The sequence below is a fragment of the Coptis chinensis genome, chromosome 7 (genome assembly GCF_015680905.1).
Source record: "Coptis chinensis isolate HL-2020 chromosome 7, ASM1568090v1, whole genome shotgun sequence".
Taxonomy (NCBI): Eukaryota; Viridiplantae; Streptophyta; class Magnoliopsida; order Ranunculales; family Ranunculaceae; genus Coptis; species Coptis chinensis.
The window spans coordinates 40,042,442-40,054,185 of NC_141462.1; the positions used below are offsets into that span (position 1 = coordinate 40,042,442).

The 11,744-nt window shown below is 36.2% G+C and overlaps 1 protein-coding gene and 1 pseudogene across 7 annotated transcripts; both read right to left on the minus strand.

Annotated features, from left to right (window-relative positions):
• Positions 1–424: 424 nt before the first annotated feature.
• LOC147487509 (Ribosomal L18p/L5e family protein) lies at positions 425–6,914 on the minus strand. 7 transcript variants are annotated; one of them, XR_015202064.1, is made up of 4 exons: positions 6,620–6,914; positions 5,966–6,368; positions 989–2,494; positions 425–784 (listed from the first exon to the last, which is right to left on the minus strand). XR_015202064.1 is itself a non-coding variant. In XM_086572553.1 (3 exons), exon 2 carries the CDS (start codon positions 6,359–6,361, stop codon positions 5,981–5,983), a length of 381 nt encoding a protein of 126 aa, XP_086428679.1. In that variant the 5' UTR covers positions 6,362–6,368; positions 6,620–6,914; the 3' UTR covers positions 425–1,179; positions 5,966–5,980. The 7 variants fall into 7 exon arrangements, 5 of the variants coding, with proteins under 5 accessions (XP_086428679.1, XP_086428678.1, XP_086428682.1 ...); XR_015202063.1 differs by having other exon boundaries at positions 897–2,494; XM_086572553.1 differs by having other exon boundaries at positions 425–1,179.
• A 567-nt stretch (positions 6,915–7,481) lies between these two features.
• On the minus strand, positions 7,482–11,298 carry LOC147487510 (uncharacterized; annotated as a pseudogene).
• Between the last annotated feature and the right edge of the window lie 446 nt (positions 11,299–11,744).

An 11,744-nucleotide genomic window follows, 5' to 3' on the forward strand; every position in this document is an offset into this window, starting at 1 on the left:
ACAGTATCGCGAACCGTAATCGGGTGTTTTTCAAATTTTTAAACTGCATCATCTCTCTCGTTAATATGATTTTTTGAATTCTAGTTATAATCTAAAAAATAATATAAAACATTAGGAGGGTTGAATATAATTTGATTGAATGGAGTAAGTTTTTGGTAAATTATTTAAAAGGAAGGAGCTGATTAGAATAATTAAGGGAGGTGGTTCTAAAATCATTAAATAGATTACCCCTTATAGAAAGATTTTTCTAAATTTTAATAAAATTGTTCTAATATTAGCTAGAAATTAGGGATAATTATATAATTTAAGTATTAGAACTAAATTTTAATAAATGATTCTAATTTTTTGTGAGGGAGGTGTTTTGAAATTGTGCAACTATGGAGATAAATTGCCTACTCGATGTTTATTCTTATATCATATAGTGTAAACAAGCTGGGAAAGTGCTTATAAGCCACACTCCCGTGACAAGTATCAAAGAATAAAATCATATTCCACTGGATACTGCAAATCGGTGGTATAGTTGTGTCAGGGAGTTACCATCTTGCACCCATTGAGATCTTCCTTCAACCACAAGTAATTCTAGGAATCTCCAATAATGCTCCTAACCTTGTTTCTCTCCCACAAGAACCACTTCTCTCCAGTTTGTTGTCATCAGCAATCGATTCGACTTTTCTTCACATCTCCAGTTTGTCTGAATAAACCAAGGTGATTTCTCTTGCGCATAAGAAAGGACTGCATCAGAACCAATTCAATTTAGCCAGGTGTGGTTTGAACATACAAGTTCCTGCACATATTCATCGAAGGAAAAATAGCCATCATTTTCATCGCATAACAGAACCAAAGTTGGACATCATTTTGATGTGGACAGTACTTGCAAACAAGTTTTTGTTTTATACCGGTAATTTACAGCAACAACTACCAGCAGGGCAAACACACTCAAATGGACAGCAGGAACTACCAAGTGTAGAAATAGAAAGGGTCGACGCACTTGATTTCCATCGCTCAGCTGCTGCATAGAACTCAGCTTATTTTACCACAACGATCAGAAGGGGAACAAAACCCATAGACCATAATAAGTCGACTGCTAGGGAGACGGCGTGCTGGTACTAGAAAGATTTCTATTCAGCCCACATACTCAACTCCATGCAATCTAGCTGGTTCTACCGCAGATGCAAAGCCCTGTCCTACAACAAGAAAATGAGGACGACACTCATAGCCACAGACAAGCACTTGTGCTGGGAAACACAGTGCCACAGATGCAAAACCCTGTCGTGCAACAAGAAAACGAGGATAACACTTTTACCCACAGACAATCCCTTGTGCTGAGAAATACTATGCTCCAACCAGAAGAGAGACATAACCCTTGGTCGGCTAAGAATTATAATACCACACTCGCATCCTCCAAACGAATGGAGTGAAATGTTTGGCAAGAAATAAGATAGCAAGCAGTAAAGAATTGGAAACAAGCTAGGTAGCTACCTCCTGCAGTCCGGTTTCATACCCAAGCAGAACACCTTACCCTGCTGGAAAACTTGGTTTTATGTTGGCTCTTCACTATGATATGACTCTCATACAGAATCAAGTGGATGCACAGTCTGGTGAATCCTGGCCAGGAAAAGTTCATGGCAACTGCAAGAAAGCTTTAAAGGGGCATACCATCGTGTTCTCATAGTTTCTATCAGTTTATAGGGCATGAAACTCCGCAGCAGAAAACTCTTCATAGATGTTTGAGAACTCAGTTAAGACTATGAAGCCCTGTCATCTACTATTTAAGTGGATATAGTTCGTAATATTGTTTAAGATTGTATAAACGTTTACTAATTCCAGATAAAAAGTTAATGATTCTGCAGAATATCCTTAGTTCTAATCCAAGGTCGAGAAATGTGTCAGAATAGCAGCTAAGTATTTCACTGCTTCCTGTCATAAATTTTGTTATTTATGTGAATAGTACAATGAAAAACATGACCATTGTAAGGAAAATTAAGAACAAATTTTAACACAAAGATTCTTCATACTGATCATATAAAGCACCACATCGAACATTTTTCAACATAAAGATTCTTTGCATTGCTCATAAGTTCATAAAAGCAAATGTACTAATAGAAAATCTACGAGGTGAAAGAGTTGGACTAATCAATCAAATGAACGATCGAGTATCAAATACATCAAATGCTTTCTCTAGTTTTGATTGGAAATCAAAAGAATTACCTATTCATATGTATGTTCTAACATCCAGTTCTAAACAAGCTAAGAGTTAGATGAACTTCAACTCCAACATCCTGCAGCACCAAAATTGAAACCCCTCCATGCTGCCCATGTCGCAATTTTTGCTTGGCATCCACTGTTCTGGTTGTTTTATCTCCTTTACTCCAGCCGGTGCTGCTGTAATTTTGGTGTTCCTCTTCTTGCCAATAATCTTGATAAATTTGTAGCTCTTATAAGATTTTTACTGCAGCTATCGTGGACATCAGCTTTAAGAGTCCTCCAGTCAATTCTGATAAACACAGAATGGTACCACAGATCAAATTTAATATATGTGGTTGTGTTCCACTTCATCTTCTCCAACTCTTTCGTGGTATCTTCAAGACTTCATCCAATATGCTCCTATTCTTATTCATATTTCTGAACTCACCTACAGTATCTTTTTGAACCACTATCTTACATACTAGTTTGCCTAGAACTCCACATCCATAAAACTATAAAAGATCATAATCGCCATTAAGGTAACCACCCATTCCTTGGTTTCTGCACCCTACCTGGCTTACATAGAGTATGAGGGTGGCCATTTTGAAAAACGAAGAAAGGGAGCTAAATAATACATCTCATAGTTATAAGTTTTACCGCATTTCATCACCACCATCAACCAGCTGTGCATATACAACTATTTCCTACTTACACAAAAGGGTGTCTTTGAACAATTAACCTCTCTCTAACCTCTTAGAAAGTGTCAAAGTGTTATCAGGAAAAAATATTATTAGAAAATCTGATAAGGTTTGCATCCATGTAACCAGACACTCATATTGACGAGGAAACAGCAGTACAGATTATACTGCCAACAATCCCAGTAGGGCAATTTTGTTCTCTTGCAGCCAACATTTTGTACTCAGTGCTATCTCCTACTTCGGCTTCACTGGCCACCAGGTCTAAATTCTTAAGTCTTAACCAAAACACTATATCAACTCCATATTCAACACACAAAAATGAGGAAGTTTCGTTGCCACCTTATGAACTTGTTTGTGCAACCAAACTGACATTTGCCCTACCTTGTACAACACTTATAAAGTCACCTTGCAAAGACACAAACTCTTCTCTTTGTATATAGCTGAATGTCATTAAACATGCAGTAGGGCAATTTGGTGCCTGCTAACCGGTGTACGAGTGACAGTATATCAAACACAACCTTCTGCACATTTCTCTAGGTTTTGCAGACTATAGAGTTCATCTTTTATGGTTTGAGATCCAAGGATTCAAAGCAACTAATGGACACGGCGTGGCATTCTTATACAGATAAGGGTGAATCTGTGACCCATATGATGTGATCATATCATTTTTTATACTTCTGTAATCGAATTGTAATTATTTACCAAGAAATAGCTATCTACTACCTCACATGAAGGTCCAAGACACAGTGCGCATAGCAATTTCTAAATCAGATGTGTTCTGGCTGAAATACCTCTATTAAAGTAGAAAGTTTGAATCTTATGCTATGTAATTTGCCATGATTCCATATCAAAGCTATATTAAAAGGGAGAAATATATTCAAAAACAAAGTGGCTATCATTTGAGGAGTTCCTGCTCGTTAACCGCTTATTAACACCACATCTTTTTGAATCTTGATGCTGTATGCATCATAAATTAATTACTGATTTTAGTCTTCAGCCATTACTCAAAAACACATTGAGCAGCAACACAGAACTTGAAAACTGTAAGTACTGAATTTGTGACAGAAAAGCAGAATGGACAATCAGACAACTGCATTATTCTTCAGATTCATAAGCAAAAATAAACAAAGTGAGGGATCTTGGGTGCGAGAAAGAGCACTAAGATTATCTATTTGTCCATCTAGACCCTCGTCACCTTTTACCCTAATCTTCCTCTTCCTTCCTTCTCCGTCTTAATCTCGCAGTCTACGCCATACACAAAATTTCACAGGTGACGACCTTTGCCTTCTTTTTCTGTGCTGTTCTGTCCCATCTGGCTCTTTCTTTCTTGCTAGTCTCTTACTACACATGGTACAATACTACATCAAGTTATCAATAGACAACTTTAACTGGTATGTCCACTAGACATGGTACATACTACATCAACAGACAGCTTTAACTTGTATGTACACCCAAAGAAAGCACAGTTTTCTTTTTTTCACCAGCAACTTTTAAATGAAGGAGGGGGAAGATGGGTGAGAGAGAGATGCCTCCACCACAGATGGTTTATCTGTATAGCATGGAAAAGCAGTCGAGCCAACCATAAAATGGACCCAACTGCTTGGATATATGGTCAGTCGTCAACTTAATATCAGCTGATAGATTTATGAAACTTTTTTCTAAACTGTGGAGTTGGGATTGTCAACAAGTAAATTAGTCAACAGTACCAGTACAAGGATTGAAAATGGTCTTTCAATAGCCTATTCAAGAACCAACTTCCAATTTCCAAAACTGCAACTCATTGCCTCTCCTAACAAGGTCCTCAAAGCCTCATATATATATAGAGAGTCTGTCAAATCTATCTGCAAACATTGCTCAGCCATGCTAAAGACCAAATCCATTCCCTGAAAGGTATTTGCCCATGATGAAGATCCAAACCCCTATCATCCTTTAATTTACTAGTACTACGGTACTACCCTGTTCTACCAAATGATATATTTACTATCATCCGATCAGATCACAAGATGTACCTCATAGGTGTCTCGATCTTGTTAGCCACAGTCAATGAAACAATGAAGAATAAAAGTGATAGACCAGAATGCTAGCCAAACTACTCTCTGGGAAACACACCCTACTTTGAAATCTAGAAAGAAGCTCTCTTTTGAAATCTAAAAAGAAGCTCTCTTCCACCTTCACATCCTATCATGTGATTCTCCAACACCATATCCCCCACCTTGTTCTTGCAGTTCACAGAGATCTAAACCCGAAGTTGACCCATTATGCAACCCATCCCTGTATGAAGTACCTTTAAGTTGCGTACATTAAACATGTCCTCGAGAAGTTAGTTCTCAATTATCAAACCCAATACCACTTCAAGCCAGAGTGACCCAACAATTAGCACAACTATCTAAGCCCTGGATTCAAGAGAAAAACACATGCTACCATCTGCAAATTGAGCATGATACAGCTTTGAACTCAGATAAGCACCCACTGCTTTCTGAATCAACTTCTACAGAGCCTCTATCATTATGATAAAAGATAGAGAGGCAGAGAATAGTGGCTCTCCTATAGCAAAATGTTGTTGCTTGTTTTACATTTACAACGAGCAGGAATTGAGTTTTTTTTATTTTTTTATTGGCAAGCCTGTTTTAAACGAGATCAGTAATTCTTTGGTGCTGGCATGGTTTGAGCCCCAGACCTCTGGTATCATCACCCAAAGGTTTTATCAACTTTGCTAGTTGGCACCTGCAAGAATTGAGTTGTTGAGAAACAAATCATCCACTCAGCCCATTTAACACCTACACCCATGTGGCCTAACATATCCTAAATTTGTTTAATTTCTTCTCACATTTGCGACTATGATACCTTGTTTTACATTTACCAAATTCGTAATGAAGTTTGTTGCATAAAGGCAAACTATATGCATGTTCTATGCACAATTTTATTGTATCTAATCTAACATGATGTAACTTGAAGTTCTTGACAAATTAGTAAATCAACAAATTGGGCATACCAAACAATAAGCACACTTGACTGTATAATAATTTCAAAATGAAAACTTATAAACTATGACTTGTAAATAAAAGATGAAAAAGAGAAAATACCTATAAGCATAATAACTAGAAATCTCTCGAGCCATTATCTCCATTGTCATCAAGAACGAGCTTAACCCCATTGTTCTTAAGGGCATTAACAATAGCCCAAACCTTAGTCTGGCTTTTAAACCCCTTTTTCTGAATCTCCTTTTCAACATCAGCATGAATCCCTCGACCTTCACCTTGATCAAGACCTTCAACCTTAAGCCGCATAGCTAACACTTCGCCTACTGCCGCAGCTGCCTTAGCATTACAAGATCGTCCACATTCAAGTGCTTCTTTTAGTGAATGCTCTATGGTTGACGCAGTTGCTACTATACGTCCATTGTTTCTGTCCACCACATTAGCTGTTACGTATTTCAAGGATATGAATAGACGCAACACATATCTCTTCATTACAGTCATTGTGCTCCTGAACAAACAGATTAATATGAAGCAGAAAATCAGCACCATTTTTTCACACATTTTGTCAAATAACTTACATTTCAGTTGAATTTAATTTGGCCATTTCATTAGAATTTGAACCATCCTTTTAATTATTCTAAGTAGTTTCTTTACAACATCAAAATTCTATACTTCTTCCTTAATTTACTCTAAAGCATTCTATTCTAACACAATATATAAGTAAATAAGAATTAACGAAACAGAGTTTTGAGTACTGACCTGAGCTTTGGAGAAAATGATTCAAAGATGGAAAAGTTGAGCAAAGTGAAGATTGAATAGCTGGCGATATATATCGCAATGGAAGGTTTGATTCCGATATTTTTGGTATATATCAGTTGATATTGCTGCTCAATTAGCTAAATTACGGACCCTGTGTTTAGCCGAATTAGCAAGATTACAGACCCATCTCAAGTCCGCAAACAAAAAACCATATGTGTATTGGACTATTGGATGGTGATTCACAAAGGTTAACAATCTGTCAATTATCAAATGCAACAACACCTTATTATGAAGCTAGGAGATAAATGAGCCCTAACACCGAAGAAATCCAAATGTCCTTTCCTATCAAGTATAACCCATGCAATATGAATGCCCGGGGGACTAGCTCTTGGTATTTCTTGCAGTATTCACCAATTACTGCCCATCATATTTGTCCATCTAAAGAACATACATCTGTAACATGGGCCTACAGCCTACTCAACTTTCATCTCCCAACGATATTAACGTACGTGTTCAGAAATGCTCATAGTTTTAGTACCTTTTATCTGTAGATTTTAGCAAATGTTGCACATTCGGGTTCCATTAGAATTTCAATATAAAGCTCGAGAAAAAAAAAAAAAAAAAAAATTAAAAGTCAGTAAATCAAAACTAAACCTTAGGTTGCAAATTGTAATATGCAACAAAGCTCAAGCAAAAACAGCTAAACTAAGAGGGTGTTTGGCAACTAACAAAAAGCCATAAGCTACCAAGCTCAAAATTCCTTATCTGATTTTTCACTTAATGTAAAGTATAAGTAAGTTTGTCAAAAACACAATATCTAAAGCAAAATGACGAAATTTAAAAGCCAGAAAATTAAAAGTTTGTTTGGCATAAACAGTAAAAAAAATACTTCATAATTATCAAATATTACAATACCCATCAAAAAGTTACAGTGGTAGTCTATAAAACATACTCATCCCTTACAAATACCATCTCTCGCTATCCCCATGTCACCTTGCACTTGTTGAACTTTGACCCGCTTCATGACTACTACCCACACCTTGCACAACAACATTTTCTTTTTCAAAAGTCACAAAAAAATCGTCTTTCAGAGAATGCTTTCTTATAAAATTATGAAGAGCACATGAAGCAATCACTATATTTCTTTGCTTGCGAAGATTATAAGATGGCATTAATTCCAACACTTGAAACTGACATTTTAACACACCAAAATATCGCTCAATTATGTTACGGAGTGACGCACGAGCAAAATTGATTTGCTCTTTTGCGGTTTTTGGTGATCTTCCATGTCCGCTATACTCATTCAAATGGTATCTTTATCCTTTGTACGGTGCTAGAAACCCAGGGGCATTAGCATATCTGGAGTCAACCACATAATATTTTCCTGTTAAAAAGCAACTTAGTTAAAGTGAAAAAAAAAAATTAAAATGGTAATGAACTTAGCTTAGCTGCAATTACCATGTGGAGGTTGGGGAAAATTCAACTGCGGATCTTCAATGGTTTCTTGTAGAATTCTTGAATAATTTGCTGAACCTTCCCAACCAGCAAGAACAAAAGTAAAACACATATCAAAGTCGCATGCACACATGACGTTTTGAGTTGGTATGCCCTTCCTCCCTCGATATGGTATTTGTACTTTACCAGATGGCACAACTATTGGAATGTGTGTCCCATCAATTGCCCTAATACAATTCTAACAAACAAAACATACTAAGCTTTTAATATCATATCACTAATATAAAACCTACACCATATAAAACACATATATTTTAAAATGACAAAAGCCTCTAACATGCAAAAATTGTTACCTTGAACCACGGATAGTACTTATCGTCTTGTGGTGTGTAGTAGTCATGTTGGGGGGGAAGTATAACTTCTTTCAAAAACTTACAAACAGCCTTCAACACTGTTTTGAAGTGTCGAGATACAGTCTCTCTATAATGTTGGAACTGATCGGCAACAGTTCTATTGGATTGGTTATGACCAATACTGTATAAGAATATACACATTTGTTCTTCCATAGTAAAAAACCGCATGTCCCTAAGTAACCCCCTGACTCTTAAAATATCACAATGGTCATATAAGACATTTGCTTTCATCCGAAACATATCTATGGACCTATTTTCATTTCCTTCAAGACAATTGATCACATACTGCTTTCCTGACAATTAATCATTGTGATATGGTTGCTTATTGTATAGTTAGTATACTGAATAATAGCCTCCGTTGCAATCAATTTGGCAACTTCCCATTCTTTGTTAGTTGTATCGGTCGAGGTAGACCTTGTTGAACTCTTATCTTTATCCTGTTGAATTTGAAAAAGAAATATATATATAATTTATGATACATTAGCAATATAGCAATATCGTTTTTTTTTTTCATATTTAAAAAACAAGAGTATATATTCCCTACTTCATTAAATATATACAGTGTATATATATGTAATTTATGCTTCTTACATTTCCTTGGTGTGATCATTAAATCTACTCATTTCGAATGTGATTTGAGGTGATGTGTCAAAGGTTTCATATTCTCATTGCACTAATCTTAGTCTTTATTTACTTGAATTTAGAGCAATTGTAACAATTTGAATTACTACTTATTATACAAGAACTAGCCATGCTGCTCGACCTGTGGTCGAGCCTGCTATTTTTTTAAACTTACTATGTCTGGGCTGTTAATTTTCAGGCTAAAGTATTTTGGTTAATGTACTTAATGCAAAAACGCATTTGTATAATGAACACGTGGTAACAATTTCGTCAGCCACTTTGAGAGTTTGAGTTATTCAGAATTTCAGACAAAAAGTGGGGCCAAATGCATCTTTTCATTAGAGGAGGACCACTTTTTATGTGCTTAATGCAGGAGGGAAAAAGAATAGAAGAATAGCACCTCGATTTTCTTGCAAGCCTCCTTGGTTTTCAAACCAATTTGGGTATACTTCTTAATCATCAATATGTGATTTTCAAGTTGTGAGTGGACATAAGTTAAGTTCTTCCTTAGCTTCTATAGCTTTCGAGGAAACTTCATGTAAAGCTGACGTGAAACTCTCCATTGCCTTTTTACTTTTCTCTTCTTCATTTCTAGATGATTCCAGCTCATTCAGGAGCTTGCTGAACACTTGAAGCTACAAGTATTTCATTGTTCAAAGCTTGCACCATCTCCACTTTGACAATCTTAAGCTCAGTAGTCAGTGATTTAACCATTCTTGATTTCTCCAATGCCTCTTGTTTGGCAGTATCAAAATCCCCCATCTAGTCTTCAAGATCCCTTCTCTGTCTCTCTACTGATATCTCTAAGGATTCCACCTTTGCTCTAAGAGATGCAACTTCAGCCTGTGTCCTGCAATAAGCCACTCTGTCCTTCTAACTACTACATCAAAGTAGTCAAAGACTGATGCAAATCTCTCTAACTGATTAGCTTCATGAGTGTGACTCTCAAAGCGGTTATGATATGCTTTGTGTGGAACTGTTAACGGAATGTTTTGAACACAGTTTATAGTTTACACATACGCAGTGCATCAAGGTCCAGTATATCTGGTAATTTTCATAGACATGGTTGGATAGCTGATATGTGCTAAAAAGCTAAAATTCATGGGCGCTGTCCTAGTGCCCTGCCTGTCAACAAATTTAAAACCACAACTCTTCAAAGAGGCGCACGTGAGCTTCTATTCGACGGGCTAAAACTCTTAGCATTTCCTACATATATTTGTTACTGAAGTGAATAATATATTTGAAGAAGCACTCTACGGTACATGTATATAGTATGCATTCCTACAATGCACATATAATTCGAATCTAATTATTTATTTTCACTCTGCAGTATGATAACTTGATAAGCAAACTACTTATTAAACATCTTGTACCAGTACCAACTTCATTGAACATATTGCCATGTGGGGATATTCTAACAGCGTGCAGTATGATTTCTTTAATAGAACGTCGATCTAATTAATCAGTGGTTCCATCTTCCATTCCTCAACCAACTTAAATGCATATGATTCGGCTTTCTTAGCATTAATTACCTCAACTATAAGTTGTTTCTCAAGTTCTTGTTTTAGTTTGTATATGTTGGAGTCGGACAACATTGATCTCATTCGACCATTCCTCTTCAATTCCCTCTTTTATGCTGCCTCTACTCCTGCCAATTCCAATTCATCAGCCCAGAATTTCTCAATCTCAGTAGTCTCCTCTGCTCACTTTTGAGAAACTAAAGCTTCCCCAATCTTTTTAGTACCTCAGCCAATTTCTTCGTGGCCTTCAACTCCTCAAGAGCCAGAGCCTTCTCTTTCTCCACAGATGCTAACTGATCTTTCGAGTTCTCAAGTTCCTCCTGAACCTGACTCAGCTGTGCCTGCAGATACAGATATGGTCCTTAATTAAATGAAAGTTGTTTTGTGCTATATCCTGATTTTGTAAGTCACCCATTCAAGTAATAAATAACCATAACTCAACATACATATCCTATATCGACTTAAAGATAAATAAACTTAATGGTAGCTAAGTTGCCCATAATCTTGATATTTAAACCTAAAAATTGAAAAATAATATAGTATAAAGATAAAAACTAACAATGGTTTTAGATCCAGCATTGTCGTCCCACAAATTGAGAGTGAATTCGCAGAGATTGTTGTTTCCCGCAACCATGTAGTTCATCTGGAAAGAGTCACCAGTATAGTCCATTATGGAAGAGTCACCAGTGTTACTACATATATATTTCTTGTTAAACTATGTAGAAGAACCACTAACAGATTTAACTTTGCGAATTTTTACTTTTTTTTTCCTACTTATATACTACACATGTTAGCTGGAAACTCATTAACCAAAATAAATGTAAAATATGGGATGCAGAAATGCGAAATCAAATACGACTTGGTTTGATTATTCTTCGTGTTTTTAATTCATGCTAGCGACTGTTGACATACATACTCTAGTTGTATTTTTTTTTTCAGTTTATATATGCTGAATAAAGCATTAGTTTAATATATAGGCGAAACATAATGGTATAAAAATGAATAATGAGAAACTTTAACATCTTGTACAGGTTCTCCAACATTACAATAGATTATACATAAGCAACTTAAAATAGGTAAAGTGTGGGCACCATTGATTCCCTCTCTATGCTTGAT

Bases quoted from the DNA above. Each gene is read 5' to 3' on its own strand.
- LOC147487509 (XM_086572553.1), bottom strand. From the start codon at position 6,361: ATGACTGTAATGAAGAGATATGTGTTGCGTCTATTCATATCCTTGAAA.